This window comes from Diplodia seriata (genome assembly GCF_021436955.1).
Source record: "Diplodia seriata strain FDS-637 chromosome Unknown scaffold_1, whole genome shotgun sequence".
Classification (NCBI taxonomy): Eukaryota; Fungi; Ascomycota; class Dothideomycetes; order Botryosphaeriales; family Botryosphaeriaceae; genus Diplodia; species Diplodia seriata.
In genome coordinates, this window is record NW_027117308.1 from 4869996 (window position 1) to 4889400 (window position 19405).

The window sequence follows — 19405 nt, forward strand, 5'->3', positions numbered from 1 at the left end:
TGTCGGCCGCTGCTTCGCCCGTAAAGATGCGCCGCCGCTTTTGATTGGCTCGGTAAGCTGTCGTTGAGTCGTTGTCTTCAAGTGACGGGCTGACTGATGCATGGCAGGTCAAAACAAACCTCGGGCACAGCGAGGCCGCGAGTGGCAACACGTCCGTGATCAAGGCAATCCTGGCGTTTGAGCATGGCGAGATCCCAGCCACCTACGGAATCACCAAGTTCAACCCTGGCTGTGAGTGAACCATCCTTTGTTGCGGTCCATCTGACTGACCACCACGAAGTGAATCTGGAGAAGTGGAACATGAAGGTTGTCACCGAATCCGAGAGGTGGCCCTCGACCATCCGGCGGGCCAGTGTCAACTCGTTCGGCTACGGCGGCGCCAACGCCCATGCCATCCTCGAGTGCATCGACAGCTACATGCCGGGCTGGCGGGCACAGCGTGCGGCCAAGACGCCGGCCGCCAGGGGCAAGAATTTCGTGCTGCCCTTTTCGGCCCAGTCAAAGGCGTCGCTGGAGGCGCGGGTGGAAGACATGCAGAAGCAAGCCCATGCGCGCGGCGTGCAACACGACCTGGAGAATCTCTCCTTCACCCTCGCCAACCGCCGCAGCCACCTGCGCGAGCGCGGCTACCTCGTGGCCAAGCCGGAAACGTCGCTGAGCGACATTGCCCCGCAGCAGCTCGTGGTGCCCAAGACGGCAGCGCCGGCCAAGAGGCTGCCGCTGGGCTTCGTCTTCACGGGCCAGGGCGCGCAGTACGCGGGAATGGCCAAGGAGCTGCTGCAGACGTACCCGGCGTTCCGCGACACGATCCGGTACCTGGACGGCGTGCTGAAGGCGCTGCCGGAGCACGCGCCGTCGTGGAGCCTGGAAGACACGATCCTCGAGCCCGCGGCCACGAGCCGCATCAACGAGGTCACGCGCAGCCAGCCGCTGTGCACGGCGGTGCAGGTGGGCATCGTCGACGTGCTGCGCAGCTGGGGCGTCACCCCCGCTGCCACCGTCGGCCACTCGTCGGGCGAGATCGCGGCGGCGTACGCGGCGGGCCTCCTCAGCCAAGCCCAGGCCATCATCGTCGCCTACTACCGCGGCGTCGCGGCCGGCAAGACGACAACCACTGGTACCATGCTCGCTGCCGGCATTGGGCCCGACGAGGCCGAGGATCTGATCCAGGCGAAGGCGTTGCAAGGCACTGTCGTCGTGGCCTGCGTCAACTCGCCGCAGAGCGTGACCCTCAGCGGCACCACTGCCGGCATCGAGGCGCTGCTCGCCGAGCTGCAGGCGCAGAAGAAGTTCGCGCGCAAGCTGCAGACGGGCGGCCGGGCCTACCACTCGCACATGATGAAGGAGATTGGCCCGCTTTACGAGCAGCTGATGGCCAAGGGGCTGCTCGGCGCACCCTCACCCTCGCCCAGCCCCGCCGGCGACGTCCAGATGTTCTCGTCCGTCGGCCTGCGCGGCGAGGCGCTGCGGCTGTTCACCGCCGACTCGACGCGGCGGCTGGAGCCGGGCTACTGGCGGGCCAACCTCGAGAAGAGCGTGCAGTTCAGCCTGGCGCTGCAGAACATGGCGGCCACCGGCAGCCATCACCTGGTCGAGATCGGGCCGCACGCCGCGCTGAAGGGCCCGCTGAGCCAGATCCGCACCGCGCTGGGGCTCGCCGAGGCGGACCTGCCCTACAGCCCGACGCTGCTGCGCGGCGAGGACGGCGACCGGTGCCTGAAGCAGCTCGCGGGCAGCCTGTTCCTGCACGGGCACGACGAGCTGGACTTCGCCGCCGTCAACGTATACAGCCCCGCGAGCGTGGCGCCCATCGCCGACCTGCCGCCGTACCGGTGGAACTACACGCAGCTGCTGTGGAGCGAGCCGCGGGCCAGCGTCGAGCTGCGCAACCGCCAGTTCGTGCGGCACGAGCTGCTGGGCGTGCGCCAGGTCGCCGGCAGCGGGCTCGACCACGCCTGGCGCAACCTGCTGCGGCCCCAGGAGGTGCCGTGGCTGCAAGACCACAAGCTCGAGACCCAGACCGTCTTCCCCGCCGCCGGCTATATGGCGCAAGCCATCGAGGCCCTGTGCCAGGCCAAGGGGCTGCGCGCCGGGCTCGACGAGCTGCCCCGACAAGCCGCCTTCGAGTTCCGCAACGTCAACATCCTCAGCGCCTTCGTCGTGCACGAGGACGGCAGCCGCGACGCCGAGCTGCACACGTCGCTGGCGCCGCGCCGGCTGTCGACGGCCGCCGTGTCGGGCGTGTGGTTCGACTTCAGCATCTCGTCGTGGGCCGCGGGCGAGGCGACGCAGCACTGCGTCGGCAGCATCCGCCTGGCCGACGACGACAACAACACTTCGCCCTCCGCTGCCCCCTCCGCCGGCTCCGTCTCCGTCGACGACGCCGACTACGAGAGCTGGCCGATGGGCCCGTGGTACGAGAAGCTCGCCCACGCCGGCCTCCGCTTCGGGCCCTCGTTCCAGTCCATCGCCAGCCTGCGCACCCCGCGCGACCGCTCGACGCCCACGGCCGTGTCGACGACGACCGTCCTGCACCGCGTCAGGATGGCCGACGCCTCGCCCCACCCCGGCACCTTCTACCCCGTCCACCCCCTCACCATCGACGCCTGCCTGCAGGCCGGCATCTTCGGCGGGACCGCCGGCCGCCTGGACGCCCTGCGCGCCCACCTCCCCGTCTTCATCGCCCGCTGCCGCGTCGCGGCCGCTTCGCCCCCCGGGCAAACTGCTCACATCCACTCGCGCACCGTCGCCGACCGCTTCGGCTCGCAGACCGTCGACGCCACCCTGCGCGACCCCGCCTCGGGCGCCGTCGTCGTCGACCTGTCCGGCGCCCGGCTGGCGCTGTACTCGGGAATCGCGGCAGCCGAGACGAACGCCGCAGACGACGCGCTCGCGCTCGACCGCCACCCCTGCCTGCGCGTGGCGTGGAAGCCCGACGTGCTGCGCGTCGACAGCGGCGCGGTGCCGGCCCTGGGCGCGCACCTGGCGCGCTTCGTTGCGGACCGGGCGGACGGCGCGCTGGACGAGTACGCGCCCGCCGTCGGCGTCGTGGCGGGCGTGCTGGATCTGCTGGGCCACCGCAACCCGAAGATGCGGGTGGTGGAGCTGACTGGTGGTGGCGGTGCAAAGGCGAGTAGTTGCGACTGCAAGCGCGGGCTGTGGCGAGACGACGTGCTGGACAGGCGCGAGGCGTTCCCAAGGTGCCGCGTCTGGCACCGCGCGCAGGTGGAGGGCAACGGCGAAGGTGTCGGGGGCGTCGATGGGCAGGCGCTGATGGGGCCGTACGATGTGCTGCTGCTGCCGGAGGTGAGTGATGATATGCCGATGCGGGCGGAGGAGTGAGTGCTGGGCTGACCTTCGTGTGTGTGTTGCAGGCGAATGGGACCGACAAGCTGTGGAAGCAGTCTCCGGCGGCGCTGACTGGGCTTTTTGGAGACCGGGGCGTGGTCGTCGGACGCAGGTCGGAAGTGGCCGCCGAGACGCTGGCGAAGGCGGGCTTTAACGTCCTCGGGCTGCCCAACGACGTCATGCTCGCCGTTCCGCGCCTGCAGACGGATCAGTTCGAGGGCAGAGATATTTTCCTGGTGGGTAATATGATGGTGAGAAACGGGACAGGCTGACTGAACTTGCAGGTTGGCGGCTCGTCCACATCGACGCCGTTTGTGCAAGCACTCAAGCGGACGCTGGGCTCCCGCACCAAACACTTCTCCCTAGCCGAGCTTGGCGGCGTCGACATCCCAGACAACGCCGTCGTGGTGTCGCTTCTGGAACTGGAGAAGCCATTCCTGGCAACCATGAGCCCGGAGGAGATGGATCTCCTTCGGCACTTCACCAACAAGGTCACGGACCTGGTGTGGCTGGTTGGCGCGGGCACGCTCGAGGGCGAAAACCCAGACTTGACCCTGGCCAGCGGGCTGTCGCGTGCCATGATGCTCGAGCAGCCTTCTTTGCGCTTCTCAGTGCTCGACGTGGGCACGCTTGGTGCAACGACCCTGCTTGATGAGGCGTGTGTCGCAGTGCAGAAGGCGCTGGCGACATTCGACGAGACTGACGACAAGGAGTTCGTCCACCACGACGGCCTGCTCCACATCAGCCGCTTTGTGCCCGACAACGGCCTCAACACCCTCTTCCAGAGGCGCAGTCACGAGTCGGCGGTGCAGACGCCGCTGGAAGAAGCAGGTACCGCCCAACTTGCCATCCAGAAGGTCGGCCTGATGGATACCATCTGCTTCGAAGAGCTCTCAGAGCCGCCGATCGCTCCTCCGGCAGGATTTGTGGATGTCGATATCAAGGCCATCAGCCTCAACGCAAAGGTAAAGTACCGCGTGTCCAAAGATGCATGGCGAAAGTCACTGATCAGCCACCATCCAGGACGTCTATCTGCTCTCCGGAAAGGTCCAGACCAAGAACGGCACGTCTGGGTTGGAGTTCTCCGGCGTCGTCAAAGCGGTTGGCGACGACGTCGATGGGCTGCAGCCGGGCGACCGTGTGGTTGTGTTCGCGCCCAACTACAACCGCACGACCGAGCGCGTGCCGGCGTGGGCGTGCGAAAAGATGCTCCCGGAAGAGGACTTCACCGTCATGTCCACGCTCCCGGTCATCTACGTCACCGCCTTCTACGCCCTCCGCGACCGGGCACATCTGAGGAAGGGCGAGGTAAGTGCAGGCCCGCGGCTGGCTCACAGCAGCACTGACACACAACCAGAGCATCTTGATTCACTCGGGCGCCGGGGCGTTCGGCATGGCTGCCATCACCATTGCCCAGCGCGCAGGGGCCACAGTGTACACGACGGTCAGCACAGAGGAGAAGGCGCAGCTGCTGGTGCGCGAGCTGGGGCTCAAGCGCGAGCACATCTTCCACTCGCGCGACGCGTCGTTCGTGGGCGACGTGGGGGCGGTCACGGGCGGGCGCGGCGTCGACGTCGTGCTCAACTCGCTGGTCGGCGACCTGATGCACGCCAGCTGGGAGTGCATCGCCAACTTCGGCCGCTTCGTCGAGGTGGGCAAGCGCGAGCTGATGGACGCGGGCAGGCTGGACCTGGCCATGTTCCAGCGCAACGCCACCTTCACTGCCTTCGATCTCACCGAGCTGTTCTGGCACGACAACCAGTTCTACCGCGACATCTGGGCCGGGTAAGGAGGCCAGCCCCCATCAGGTTCCCGTATCTGCTAACACGCTCACTGCAGCACGCTCCGCGAGGTGCTGGCGCTGTACCGCGCAGGGCAGATCAAGCCGGTGCCCATCACCGCCTTCGACGTGTCCGATATCACCCAGGCGTACCGCCAATTCTCCGCCAAGGACCGCGTGGGCAAGATTGTCGTCTCCTTCGAGAATCCAAAGAGCACGATCCCGGTAAGACTTGCCTCGTCGCCCGTGCCGTTGAAGTGATGATGGACTGACATGCGACGCAGCTCGTGCCGGCCCAACACGCCGCCACCTTCTCGCCGGACAAGTCGTACCTGCTGATCGGCTGCCTGGGCGGGCTGGGCCGCAGCCTGAGCAAGTGGATGATGGGCCGCGGCGCGCGCCACTTCACCTTCCTCGGCCGGTCCGGCACCGACAAGCAGAGCGCGCGCGAGCTGGTCGACCGGCTCGAGAGGGCCGGGGCCAGCGTCACGGTGGTGCGCGGCGACGTGGTCGACGCGGACGCGGTGCAGGCCGCCGTCGACGCGTGCACGCGGCCGGTCGGCGGCGTGGTGCAGGCGGCCATGGGGCTGCACGAGGCCCTCTTCGCGACCATGCCGCACGCCGCGTGGCACACGGGCATCCAGCCCAAGTGGCGCGGCACGTGGAACCTGCACCGCGCGCTGGAGCGGGACGGGGCGGACGCCGCGCTCGACTTCTTCCTCATGACGTCGTCGGTGTCGGGCAGCGTGGGCACGGCGACGGAGAGCAACTACTGCGCGGCCAACGGCTTCCTCGACGCCTTCGCGCGCTGGCGGCGGGCGCACGGCAAGCCCGCGACGTCGGTCGGGCTGGGCATGATATCGGAGGTCGGCTACCTGCACGAGAACCCCGAGATCGAGGCGCTGCTGCTGCGCAAGGGCATCCAGCCGCTCACCGAGCACGAGTTCCTGCAGGTCGTCGACATGGCCCTGGCCGACCCCCAAGCCGTCAAGCCGCAGTGCCCCCCCGGCGTCGACCGCCCCCTCGCCGCCGCCCACATCCTCACCGGGCTCGAGCCGTTCGGCATGCGCGAGCTGATGCGCAAGGGCTTCGACATCAACAACGGCACGCTGCAGGACCCGCGCAGCCTGCTGCTGGGCGCCTCGCTCGACGCCGGCAGCGAGGACCGCCAAGCAGATGCGTCCGGAACCGCCGCGTCCGCCGCCGCCGCCGCCGCCTGGACCGCGGGTCTGCAGCCCGGCGTGGCCAAGGCGCTGGCGGCCGAGGCCGACGCGGGCTCGCTGGAGGCGGCCGTTGACCGGCTGGTGCGCAAGCGCTTCTCCAACCTCATCCTCATCCCCATCGACGCCATCGACGACGCCCGCCCGCTGGCCCAGTACGGCATGGACAGCATGATCGCCGCCGAGTTCCGCACCTGGTTCTGGTCCGTCTTCAAGGTCGACGTGCCGTTCTTGGACATCTTGAGCCAGACCAACTCGCTCAAGGGGCTCGGCGGCTTCGTCGAGCGGAAGCTGAAGGAGAGCGTTGCTGCTGCTGCTTAGATTGGATTGACGCTCATCCCTTCGTTAGATGGTTTTTGGTTTTTAGTAGAGTCGCGAACGGAAAACTTGGGTAGAAATTGAAAATCATTCTTGGGTAAAAAGAAAAGTGTGAAGTGAAGTGGGAATACTTAAGAATCGGCGGGAGACTTACGCCATCGGCAGCAATCTGAGCGCGTCGCAGGCTGCCGGAATGGTATCACCCAAGAACAATTCATGCAAGTGTCCTGGTACTGGACCATCTTGCCCGCGGAGGGGATGTTGATGGGCCTGGCATTCTTGGGGGCGACGATGCTCTGCAATGGAAGGGAGTGACGACGTGGAAGTCACCACCAGTTCTCCCCCTTTTTACCAGCTTGAAGGGTTGAGAGGACTCGGATTTAAGGGTTGCGTCGGTGAGGGAAGTCGAGGTGCGGTCGGGGCGGATGCGTGGAGTCTTGCGGCCAGGCAGGCAGGGCTTGCTACCTTTCTCTCGTGCGGATGTCTTGGTTGTTTCCATAAAATGCCTGACTGTATGTGTGATGTTCTTGATGTGCTCGCGAACGGTGCTGCCGAAGGTGATGCCGAGGGGAGGAGGGAGGGTCGTCCGGGAACACGACAACGGCGGAGCCGCAACACATTAACGTAGCCGCGCTTTCCGTGTTAGTATGGGCCGCGTGGAATGTGGAGTTGGCTAGTCAGTATATACGGTCGGTGCCAAGGAATGGCCGGAGCATGGGTGGTTTGGTGGTAATTTGCATCTAGAGACAGCGAGATGTTTAGTTGGCCAAACCAGAGCTTCGCGCAGACGCATTCGGCTGCAGTCTCCATTATACGTATAAATGATGGCTAATGTCTCAGTGACGATTTCAATCTTGAGAGAGACGGCCGAGAGGGTACTCGTGTTATGTATATGCGTAAGGCAAACCGGACCTGACTCGCCAGCTCCGACGCACGAGCGGAGATAGCACTGATAGCCTCACTACGTTATCACCGTGGAGGAGCAATCTGCCAGTACGAGAAAGTAGTACACCGGTCAGAGTATCGCGCAACGAGTCAAATCACATTCTTTTCTCAGAGTTGGGTAAAGTCGGCGCACTGTCTGCCACATTATTCATACATCCTTAGCTGATTCGCAGGCTGCACGTATCTTCTCCAAACTACTCTACCGTTGCACCAACCGAAACGAGCCGTCCCAAGCTATGGTTGATACGGGGATAGGTTGCACCATAAGCGCCCTCCGTAACGACTCGACCAAACGACTAGGGAACCGAGGCATGGTCTACGGTCCGCTGTTAGGATTTAGCCATCGCACCTCTTCACATCTCGTAAATGTAGCCTTTCTGGCCTTTACCTTGGCTTCTCTTTTCTCTATGAGCATAGCATCTAGATCGACCCGGAGGATCGTTCTTAATACTCCCTGTATAGGGTCCTGAGATCGTCATGAAAAGGGTCTGGGCAATGCCGGTTATGATCGCCGTGCTGTTCCAATCGGCGTACGCTGCCACGTCTCAGACTGGCTTGGAGCTCCCCGCATGTGCCGTAAGTACCCGTTATACATTTATGCCGTAGGCTTAGCCATAACTCCATGTACTAATCAAAAGCCCAGACACTTTGCCTCGGTGCTACTCTAGAGCTGCCCATCTGCCCAGACGCAGATTTCGTGTGTCCTTGTACCAGCAAAACCTTCGCGCAACAATTCGAGTCGTGCCTAGACACCAACTGCACGGTGCGAGATCACCTAAGTGCGATCGCCAAGAGCTCGTGAACCTACGAATGGATCGAAGCGGCTAACAGATCGATAGCTGCACTCAACCTGACAACTACCGCGTGTGGATATGATGTCAGAGACAAGTCATCCATATTTACCTGGGTTTCCGGAGTCGGTGCAGTGCTGTCTTATGTTGCAACTGCACTACGGCTCTACACTCGATACTTCATCAGTGAAGGCGGATTGCAACTGGATGATTGGGCCAGCATTGCCACCGCGGTATGACGGAGAGTCTCTTCGAATGTTTTCATGTCTAACGCTTTGTGACAGGTGTTTTTGGCCCCACTAACGGCCGATTCCTTTTACTGTAAGTTCTCAATCACTCTGGAAGGATGTGCGGCTGACGCTCATCGTTCAGTGACCAAATACGGTTTCGGGAAAGACATCTGGACTCTGCCTTTTGAAACTATTACAAATGGCCTCTGGGTATGCATGCAAGGAGCCCGTACACTGCTGACACAGCAGGCGCTGACCGGCACTTTAGGTATTCTACATACAGGAACACCTCTACGTTTTGTGCACCGCCCTCGCCAAAATCTCCCTGCTGCTATTCTACCTACGAATCTTCCCCGATGCCGGTTTCCGCAAGGTAGTGTGGGGCACGCTTGTGTTCACCCTCTGCTTCGGGACCAGCGGCATATTGGTCTTCGCATTCCAATGCACCCCCATCAACTACGCATGGCACGGCTGGGACGACGAGCACGCGGGATCTTGCGTGAACCTGGGCGTATTCGTGCTAACGTGCGCGACGCTCAACATCGTGCTGGACTTCTGGGTCATCGTTCTGCCCATCCCAGGCATCTTGAAGCTGCAGTCATCCGTCCGCACGAAGCTGCAGATCGTCACCATGTTCTGCACAGGGTTTTTGTAAGTTCCACCGTGCAACGCAGCTGTTGGACACGGCCTGACTGTAGTAGCATCACCGGAGTCAGCATTTACCGCGCAGTAATGCTCAGGAAATTCGCAACCAAAAATCCTACATGTACGTCTTCCCCGTGGACGCTGCCTACCTCTTTCTGACAGTCGACAGGGGATTACTTCGACGGAGGCTACTGGTCGATGATCGAGATAGACGTCAGCATCATCTGCAACTGCATGCCCGCCATACGCAAACTCCTCGGACATGTCACCCCGAAAGTGTTCGGGACCACACAGAAGGCCTCTACGGATGGAGCCCCGAGGACCGCTGGTAGAAGCGCACGAAAAACGCGCGGGTTTCACTCTTTTGGGGGATCGGCGCCGGAAACAGAGAGTGTCATGCAGCTACTCGACATCGAGTCGAGGCCCGCTGTGAGTCTCAGATCGCCAAGGGAGGCGGAGCTATCGAGGCAACGGAGTCAAACTACGTCGTAAATGATTATAGACACTACTCGGCGTTTGCATTTTGTTGTGATGGTTTTAGTAACTATAGACTATGTTCTCAATCAAGCGGTCCGTAACGCAATGGTGGGACAAACTCTGCATGCGTCATGTTCTTGATGTAATCAGGAAGCGGAGGCATAGCATCGGCACCTTCCAAGAGAACAATCTGCTGTCCGCCCGCGAAGTGATGGATTCTGTGGCCTGCAATATTGTCAGCACGTCATTCAGTGGCTTCAGCGGCCGGTGGCTTACAGTGTAGCATTGACATTGCCGGGAAGGTAATTTGGTAACGAATTGCCGTCCATGAGCCCTCGCCTTTGGCCAAGCGTGCTCCGTCTCGCAGCGGAGGATTCAACAAGTTGAAGTTGTCGGGGACTTCCTTCATCGCTGCGGCAACATCTGACCAGCGGAAGAAGCCATCACCCGTGCCGATGATGAACGCTTTGTGGTTGTGCCTAAGACGTTAACACCCGGATCGTACATCAAAGGAAGGTTCTACTCACTTGTGGAAAGGATGCATGCCGAATGCTCCATTCTCGTATATGATGTCAACCACTGAGCCGTTCTTCATTCCCTCGACCGTCGTCGGCCCTCGAGAATCCTTGTTCCAAAGCACAGGAGGTAGCTGCTGACGGAAGCCTTGGTGAGGCTCGGAAGCCAGAGTCCAGGTGCTGGGATTTGGCCGCTTGATGGAGAAGCGGAAGGTATGGTCGGACTTTGCTGGAGGACGGCGCGCAGGGAAAGGAATCAAGTCCTTCATCTCGTCCATGATTGATCCCGCTGTGATAAGGTTGCCACTGATATCAATGTGCGGATTGCTCTCCGGCAGCGACATGATACCTTTGCCATCACGTCTCTCTTGAATGCCGGGGTATCGGAGGATGCCGAGTCCCCAGATAAGTTGTTCCTCCGCGAGCGAGGCCATGCGAATGGCAAATTCGCCAGGAATCTGAGTCAGAGGGACAAGGACGCTGATTCTTTCACCCATGTTTACGTTGATGGCCTTGAAAATATCAGCATTGGCCTCAGATTCAGAAGACAACACTTACCTGGACTTTCTTCGGCTGGACAAAATCACCATCCGCAGCCACGATCCACATGTCGTGCTCATCAACAGAGATTCGGAGTTCATGATGAGCTCCAGGATGAATGAAGTTCAGCCATACATATTTCTCGCCTTCTTCAGCTTGCACAACCTCCAAGTCTGCGTAGGTGTTGACACATTCCCGGTTGTTCATGAACTCCACCCCGGTATCCGGAGGCAAGCATCCGCTGGAATCGCGACGGGATCCGTCCTCGGAACGTGCGATGGCCTCTGGGTCCAGGCAGATTGTCCGGCCTCTGCCATTCATGACTAGCGAAGCTGCGCAGGAAGGCGTAGCTCCAGCGTCACGGTACATGAGCGTGAGGATGTCCATTCCGTCGTGGTTCCAGTCAGACACCATCAGGTGGTTTGCCTTCTCCTCTGCAGAGAGCATGGCCGCGATGTCCGCTTGTTTGTCCGAGATCATGCTGTACGGTCGTTCCCGCCATGGTGCGGGCTTGATCAGTAGAGGCCCTCTTTGTCCCTGCCAGGCGTCAGATGATTTCCCGTTGAGCGCGGCAGCGTCTCACATCAGCGAAGGCTGGGCCGAAGTGGCCATGATAGAAGTAGATGCCAGTCTGGTTCGTGAGAGTGAACTCGTAGGTGTACGTGTCTCTTGGCTCGATGGGGTATTGTGTGACGCCGGGGACGCCGTCCATCCAATATCTGTCGTACTGGTACACACCATGCCTGCTTCAAGTCAGTACGCCTCCGCTGTGCAGGATGTGTGAGCCGACCAGTGCATCGTTGCCTCGACTAGAAGCTTGTTTGTGACGTGCACGCGAAGGGTATCACCCTCGTACCCCCAGATGAGGGGGCCAGGAGTATCGCCGTTGATGGTGAGCGTTGGACGGTAGTTACCATCTGTGTTCGTGTAAGCACGACGGCATTGAGCGCCAGAAAGTCAAAGCCTCCTACCTTTTCCCATCCATTTAGATGCAAGAGTCAAGTTGTACTCCCGGACTTGGTTGACAAATTCGCCTGACACGCAAAGCGCTTGTAAAGGCAGAACCAACCACTTCCACTTCATGATTGCTGCTGCAAGGTGCGAGCGTCGCGGTGCAAGTGCACAGGAACTGGGTTGCAGACAGTGTAGAAGTGATACGCTTGATGGGGCCACAGCGTCCTCGCGCCAACGGCTCCTCTCGTTGTCGTAATTACTCCGCCTGCTCGAACTTAAAGCACAGAGCTGTGGAGAAAAGCTCAGGAGGACTCCGTACCGGTAGTCTTTTTGCGGGCAGATTGCCCACGCCGAGTCAGGCATACAGATACTGACTCGTGGTATCATTGGGAAGCCACGTCGTCAAGTGGGGGTGGCGACCTTCCCCGCCCAAGACAGATGCAGATCAATTGCGGAGATGGCGTCCATACTGTAGAGTCAGTCCTCGTCGAGGGAATGCACGTATGAGGTAGACCTTCGTATGATACCTAGGAAGCTACATTCCTCAGAGATTCACTGACACGGGACCGTGCCCCCACACGTGCTTTGTACTTGCTGACGGGCATATGGCTTGTAGGAGCTGTACATAATCGTCAGCTAATTTTGGCTTGTTACGATTCATCAGCTGTTTCTCATTTTGGCCGACGTTTTCATGCGGAAGTTGTCCCGGCGCTCGGGCAACAACATTACCTACTTACTGACCAGCAAACTTTCTTGAGTCAGAAAAAGCTGTTGTTACCCAACGGCGTGCATCTCAGGAAGGCCCCATCCGTGCCTTGGCAAGACTCGATCCGGGACATGGTGTTCACCGCGATCTCGGCAGCTCCCTTGATAGTCCGTGCACAGAGTTTGGGGCTCGTGGAATCACGACGCGCTTTCGAAGGCCATTGGCTGCAAATGATTCAGCCTCCTAACCTTATCTTTCCTCCGGCCTCGCTTAGGTAGTTGAGCCTCTGATCTTTCCCGGTAATCATGAAACACTGTCTCACTACTCGACTCAGTTCCTCGCACGGGCCCCGTATCGTATGCTTCTCTATCCCACGAAGCCGCGGCAACAACCCCGCACCGTGTGGTAACAGAAGTCTGGAGCTGTAGATCGTGGCGGTCTGAATCATGATTCTATGGTGGTTTGCCCGTGATCAACGTTTGAGGCCCAAGTTCACCGTGCTTAGCGCCGGCTCCGCGGACGTTGCGGATAAGCAGATCCCCCCCATTTTCAACGCATGTGGCGTTTCGCTGAGCTTCTGTTCTTCCGGAGGCCCTCCAAAGTCAAGAGGCAGCCTCTGGTCTTTGCAGCCAGCAACTTCTTTCATTCCAACACGACGGTATGCATTTCAAGCACGAAGTCAGCTCCGTCCCCACGGACGAGAGAAAGAGCAGTAGAATTCCAAGCCCGCATACTCTTCTTTACCTTTGCTTGAGCGGGTTGTCCTTTCTTGGCCTCTGCCTGAAGTTCGATGCTCTCACGTCGCTCTTTCCTTCGAGCCTGTGGGCGAATTCGCGAGGACCTTCTTCACTTGCTTTGCAGCCCTACACCCCTCACGATGTGCATTACAATCTCACCATGTCGCAAGCATGGCGAAACCCTGGTATGGAGCCTTGCTTGATCAAGATCAACTTCTCGCTGACGATACTGTAGATGGCGGGCACTGGCGGCCGATGTTCGTTGGCAACTCTGATAGCCCGGTTCCAGTCATCAGTGTTCGAGAAGGCGACCTTATTCATCTGAATGTGCACAACGACTTCGGCCTTCCGTCAGCGCTGCACTGGTACTTCACCATGCCCCATTGCCTGGGCCTCTAGCTGACTGTAGCGCGTAGGCTTGGATTTCGACACTACCATAGCCAGACGTGGAATGACGGCGCGGCCGGCGTGACAACGTACCCGATCCTCCCCCGTGCGAACTGGACAAGCGTTCTCAACACCTGGGACCAATGGGGGCTGAAGTGGTACGCGGATCACTGCACCACTCCCCTCTTTGATGGCTTTTATGGGACCATCTGGATCCGTCCAAGTCCAGAGCGTGAGCGGCCGTATCACTTGGTGTCTTCCGACGAGGCAGACATCCAAGACATGCTTGACTCTGAGGCATCGCCGGAGCACGTCACCATCTACAACTACCAACATCGGACGTATGATAATCTGCTGGCGCAGTTGCAGTATGATGGTTACGAACCGAACTGTTTCCAGTCTGTGCTTATCAATGGTAAGCAAAAACGTACGGAAATACTCATTCTCTTCCTAACCAAGTGCACCAGGCAAGGGCCGTGTTCACTGCAAGCCGGCTGGGGTTGATGACATTAATGGAGAGCCCATTGACTCCCACGGCTGTGTGAAACAAGCCACCGGTGCCATCGGCTATAGGGAATGTGTCCCAACCTACACAGACTACGAGGCAAGTGCGCCATGTTCTCTATCCGGGATACGACAAGCTAACCTGCCACAGATCATCGAAACGAAGAACAGGCGCTGGATGATGATGAACTTCATCAACAACGGCCTGGAGCATCCTTGGCGAGTATCGATCGACTCCCACAAGATGTGGGTCGTAGCCAACGACGCCGGCTACGTCAGGCCCCAAGAAGTCGACGTGAGCATCATCCCCGCCAACAGCCCACCATTCATCACGCTGACGCAAAGCCAGATCCTCACTCTCCGAAACGGGCAGCGCGTGACCATCATGGTGAAGCTCGACCAAGCCGCCTCCGACTACGCCATCCGGTTCCACGCCCTGAGCAAGCAGCAGTCCCTCCAAGGTTACGCCGTGCTGCGCTATCCGGTATGTACCTATTTATCTTCCTCTCCGTCCATCGACCACTGTTTCCCCAGAGAGCTGACACTCGCTTCCTCAGCACCGCCGCACGGGGCAGCGCCTCGGCACACCCATGTCGCGGCCAGACCAATCCCTCTCCCTCATGCGCTACGACGCAACCCCGCTCCCCGGCGCCGTCGTCCTCTCCGAGCGCGCGTTGCACCCCTACCCACCCATCTCACCTCCCGCAAAGGCAGACATCACGCTCCGCATGCGGGCCGCCGGGGCGCCGGACCCGTTCAACCCCTTCGTCACCAACTACACGCTCAACGGGGCGCCGTGGCAGCTGTGGCGGGTGCTCCGCGAGCCGCTCGTGCTGGGCCCCTCGACCGAGTTCAAGGGGCCCAACCCGATCGTCAAGAACCTGCCGGTGGGCAGCGTGGTCGACATCGTGGTGCAGAACGAGCTGGACGTGGGCTTGGTCATGTACAAGCACAACGACGCGACATTCCATCTGGGACACGGTGAGGGTTCGTTTCGCTGGGCAGATGTGGAGGAAGCGAAGAGGGATGGGGTGGTAAACATGGTGGATCCGCCGATGGGCTTCTTCCACGAGCTGCCGCCCAAGGGCTGGCTGGCGATACGCTGGCGCATCGAGCAGCCGGCCATGACCATGTTCCATGTCTTCAACGCGAAGCAGTTTGTGATGGGCATGCAGGTCCCCATGTTTGAGGGGGACGATCGCTGGCCCGAGGTGCCCGAGAGCGTGCGGGCGAGGCCGCACGTCGAGTTTAAGATGCCGGAGAGGATGGGAATCTTTGACTAGCCTTTTTCTTAGAAGTAGTTCTTATTCGAGTGATGCTCGCCGCCACTGCTGGTGGTGCTCGCTGCCGCCGTTTGCTTGTTCTTGGAGAAAAAGAAAATAATACGTAGGTAGTTAAAGCTATCGTCTAGACGTATATATAGAATTTCTAATTCGACACTCTCGTCCGGACGATAGCTTTCACTACCCATGATATGAGCAAAAACAGATCTACCTACTTCATCTCCTTCGGCTCCACGACCTTCTTGCCCGTAACTTCCTCCACGTCCCGCAAGATGATGTCAACTGGCGTGATGTAGGCATACTCCTCATACAAGGGGCCCCCCAACAGCACACCAATCCAGGCCCCAGTCTCCGTATCGAAGACCCACGACCCCGAGTCCCCTCCTTCGGAGAATGTCGTCTGGCCCATCTTCGTCTTGACTTCCGCGTCGTTGTGAACCATCAACGCGCTGACCACGCTGCCATAGCTACTCTTCCAAGGCTCTTTCTCCCCAAGCTGGATCCAGGTCTCGGTCGTCGAGAGCTTCCCCGTCGTCCATCCTGTCGAGCGACCGCACTTCATTACATTGCAGTCTGATCCTATCTTTGCAACGGACCAGCCGGGCACATCTTTCAGTTGCCAATCGAAGAGCTCAGCTGTGCTGGCATAGGCTAAAGGAAAGATGTTCTCCAGGAGACGCGGTGCCGCGAGGGTCATAAGAGCCCAGTCGAGAGGGGTGTTGTTGGGACCTGCGATGCGGCAGCAGCCCGAGTGGGCGAAGACGTGGCCGAAGAGGCGGGGCGCAGCGGCAACACGGTCGCGGTCGGCGAGCATGGTGTCGAGCTGGATCTTGAATTCCTCGAAGTAGGTAATGGTCTTGCCTGATTCGACCCTCAGGGCGCGGCTGGGGTTCCCGCCGTAAAGCCATTCGTTGAAGTTTTTGATTCGAGCGTCGTAAAGTTCAAGCTTGGCGGAGGTGTCGCGCTCGCTGGGAGAGTGGACGGGAAAGGCAGTTGTAGTTTGGTCAAGGCAGAGGGGCGGTGGTGCTGAGGCTGCGGCGAGGGCGGCCGTCTCGACGACGTGGTAGCACGTCATGATAGCCGTGGTTTCCTCCCCATCTTTGTCCTGTAGGGTTAGTTTTCCTCCCACCGACCCGGTGCCTCGAACCTCGGGCGGAACGGTCAATGGTCCCATGGACTGTCCGATCCAGACTGACGGAGCCCAGAAGAGACTGTCCATATTTCCTACGGCCCGGCTGCCTCTGCTTCTTCCAGCTCCAGACCATGGTTGGGCCTGGCGCACGATAATGGCGAGGTTGAAGGACTGGGTAGCCTGGGAAATATTGGCCTTCAGAACAGTCCAGTATGGGGAAGAGGCATCCCAAGCCGTGATTAAAACCGTTTGGCGACATTGCGCGATGTCGGGCACCAAGGCCCTTCCCTGCAGGCCCAGTGTTTGCCATTCCATATCCGACATACACTCCATGATAGTTTGTCCCATCCATTCCTCCCACGCCTTGATGAGCTCATCGTTGCTTGCCGGGATGGGGTAGGTGAATGGATTGATCGCTCTGTAGTCGATAATCTCGACGATGATGGTGGGACCGGGGTTACGTAGTTGAGCCACCTTCTTGGCTACCTGTACAACGGCTTCTTCCCACTCGAACCTGTTGAAGTCCGTTGATTTGATGAGTAGCGTGACCTTAGTAGCGTCAGTGGGGACCTCTCCTGGCCGGACCATATGGGCAAATTCAGATGCCCAGATGACAATACCGTAAGCGTGGAGAATGTCATCGAGCTGCTGCATTACCACGTCATAACCGTTAAAGAGGTGACGGAGGTTAATATCAGATGTGCCTCTCTGGAGGGGGAGAGGCCGGAGGATAGGGTGAGCGATCCGGTGCTCAGCCTCATCGATGATAATCTCGTCGCGAATCTCCTCGTCGCTCCTGGTTTCCGGTCCACGATGCCGGGAGTCATGTGCGGGCCCTGGAGAAGCCATGGTGATCGTTGGAGGCGAAGAGTATGTCGAAGAAGGGGGTTGGCTCCTACTAATGCTATATACCGCCTGCTGGCAAACTAAGCCAAACCTAATCGAGCAAGAAGAAAAAGCGAAAGGCCCAGTTAGAAATAAAAGACTACGGCTGCTACCTACGCTAAGCCACCTTTTCTTAACTGGAAAGCTTCCCGGCGGTGGTATATGACGTCAAAATCTTCATTGCTCTTCCACGGTCCAGCACGGCCAGCGCCCACGGTCGGCTCCACGAATTCCTTACGAATCCGCACATGACGCCAGCTTGCAATAAGTCGAGAAAGTCCTTCAGCATTTGCCTGCGACAAAGGCCCGCTCAATACAAGACTCATGCAGAAACTGTATGTGACGTTGCAGTGTGCACTGGGCATATAGATGGTGGAGACCGGCGAAAGATGTGTCGCGCGGCATAACGGGGGCCTGCAACATTGCACCGGGTACAGCCGTCTTCATCGGCATTAATTTTGATGTGTTGGACGCTCGACACTATGCCCGCCTCGCCCATGGCCAAGACCAAAACCACAGCCGATGGAAGATGAGCTGACAACAAGAAAACAAACCCCGCCCGCTTCGCTTCCCACCGACAACCCAACATCAGCTCGCCCGCCGACAACATCCATCAATGCATCCGTTATTGCCCCCATCCTCGATGCGCTCGGGCTGTATCACACCGTAGAGTCGCATCGCCCGGCCGGTCAAGCGACCGGAACTGCCACCACCAACCGACCCTATCGAGATCAGCCGCCTGTGGCGAAAAGTCATAGCCGGCGAGCGCAAACCGCCGCCCGCTCGCGCCCCGAGGCCCCGTCCCGCCGCCGCCCCCAGTCGAGACACTAGTAGGGGCGCTGCCAAGGCCGCTGGCAGAGGCGCCGGCAGGGCCGTTGTCGACAGCGGCATTGGTAGCAGCACCAGCAGCGCACGTCTGCCCGACAGACCTTTATACAGCGGCCTCGGCGGCAGCAGCGAGCGCACGCTAGCCGCCTCTAACGTTGACTCTAGGGCCGGTCGCACGGCTGACGTTAAATTCGACGACGAGGTGCTTGCGCCGCGGGGTATTAGAGCGATTTCGCAAGAGTTAAACCAGGGGTGGTTTAAGGGGTAAGCTAAGGCGGATAACGTGGCAATAATATAATTAGCGGTAAACCTAGACGAAATATATTCTAGCGCTATTAGCGGCGTTATATTAAATCTTTTAGCTAAATATTTTCTTATTTAGTAAATATTAATACTAGGTTTTAGGGTTTTAGTTTAGGCGTTCTTGTATTTGCTATACTCTTAGCTATATCTAAGGATTCGATGCGCGCGTTAGTAGCCGGCTAATGGCATTAGAGGCTTTTCTTAGAGGGTAGTATTAGGTTAGGTTCTTTAGCTGCAGAGCCGGGGTTATAGATTAGCGGGTAAGAGAGATCTAAGGCTTTAGAAGAAGAGTAATAGCCTTCTAGAGGAGATCTTTTTCGAAGGGCCTACTCCCTTCTTTAGCCGCAGTCTGTAACCCCTTTTGCCTAAGGCTTTAGGCGGAGAACGATGGCTTTCTAAAGAGGGACCTCTTATAGGGTTAACGCCCTCTATTTAGCTACTATCTTAATATCTTCCGCCCGCTTATTATCTTTCCGCTTACTAGCGCTTCTTATAGAAAGGGCAGAGTACGAGATTAAGGCTAGGCCTCCGTCCTTTAGCTAAAGCGAGATTAGAGCCTAGGGGCTTAATTATTAACTAAAGTAAAGTTAGGGGCCTTTAGATAGATTATTACTAAGAGAGATTAACACCCGTTTAGTCTAATTATTAGCCTCTTCCCTCTCTCTACTGTCTACGCCGGCTAGGCCGAAGCTCTATCTACTCGTCCGCCGGGCTTTATAGTTCCTCCATCTCTTTCTCGTTACTTTCTTCCTCCCTCCTCCGTGGTTAGTTTAGCTTAGGGTTAGGGTTAGGGTTAGGGTTAGGGTTAGGGTTAGGGTTAGGGTTAGGGTTAGGGTTAGGGTTTAGGGTTAGGGTTAGGGTTAGGGTTAGGGTTAGG

General features: G+C 59.0%; 7 protein-coding genes across 7 annotated transcripts; 4 read left to right on the top strand and 3 right to left on the bottom strand.

Annotated features, from left to right (window-relative positions):
- Positions 1-100: 100 nt before the first annotated feature.
- Positions 101-3342, top strand: SLS55_001388 (uncharacterized protein; the record flags this gene model as incomplete). Its single annotated transcript, XM_066772882.1, has 2 exons — positions 101-107; positions 281-3342. The coding sequence occupies 2 exons, from the start codon at positions 101-103 to the stop codon at positions 3340-3342; spliced, it is 3069 nt and encodes a 1022-aa protein (XP_066638161.1).
- A 997-nt stretch (positions 3343-4339) lies between these two features.
- On the top strand, positions 4340-5137 carry SLS55_001389 (uncharacterized protein; the record flags this gene model as incomplete). The annotated part of the gene is made up of 3 exons (XM_066772883.1): positions 4340-4348; positions 4651-4656; positions 4706-5137. 3 exons carry the CDS (start codon positions 4340-4342, stop codon positions 5135-5137), a joined length of 447 nt encoding a protein of 148 aa, XP_066638162.1.
- Positions 5138-5850: 713 nt separating this feature from the next.
- SLS55_001390 (uncharacterized protein) lies at positions 5851-6669 on the top strand (the record flags this gene model as incomplete). Its single annotated transcript, XM_066772884.1, is given in 2 exon segments — positions 5851-5858; positions 5874-6669. 2 exon segments carry the CDS (start codon positions 5851-5853, stop codon positions 6667-6669), a joined length of 804 nt encoding a protein of 267 aa, XP_066638163.1.
- Positions 6670-10277: 3608 nt separating this feature from the next.
- On the bottom strand, positions 10278-10878 carry SLS55_001391 (uncharacterized protein; the record flags this gene model as incomplete). The annotated part of the gene is made up of 3 exons (XM_066772885.1): positions 10278-10781; positions 10828-10836; positions 10870-10878. 3 exons carry the CDS (start codon positions 10876-10878, stop codon positions 10278-10280), a joined length of 522 nt encoding a protein of 173 aa, XP_066638164.1.
- Positions 10879-11356: 478 nt separating this feature from the next.
- On the bottom strand, positions 11357-11607 carry SLS55_001392 (uncharacterized protein; the record flags this gene model as incomplete). Its single annotated transcript, XM_066772886.1, has 2 exons — positions 11357-11552; positions 11600-11607. 2 exons carry the CDS (start codon positions 11605-11607, stop codon positions 11357-11359), a joined length of 204 nt encoding a protein of 67 aa, XP_066638165.1.
- A 2734-nt stretch (positions 11608-14341) lies between these two features.
- On the top strand, positions 14342-15380 carry SLS55_001393 (uncharacterized protein; the record flags this gene model as incomplete). The annotated part of the gene is made up of 2 exons (XM_066772887.1): positions 14342-14350; positions 14655-15380. The coding sequence occupies 2 exons, from the start codon at positions 14342-14344 to the stop codon at positions 15378-15380; spliced, it is 735 nt and encodes a 244-aa protein (XP_066638166.1).
- A 211-nt stretch (positions 15381-15591) lies between these two features.
- SLS55_001394 (uncharacterized protein) lies at positions 15592-17361 on the bottom strand (the record flags this gene model as incomplete). The annotated part of the gene is made up of 1 exon (XM_066772888.1): positions 15592-17361. One exon carries the CDS (start codon positions 17359-17361, stop codon positions 15592-15594), a length of 1770 nt encoding a protein of 589 aa, XP_066638167.1.
- Between the last annotated feature and the right edge of the window lie 2044 nt (positions 17362-19405).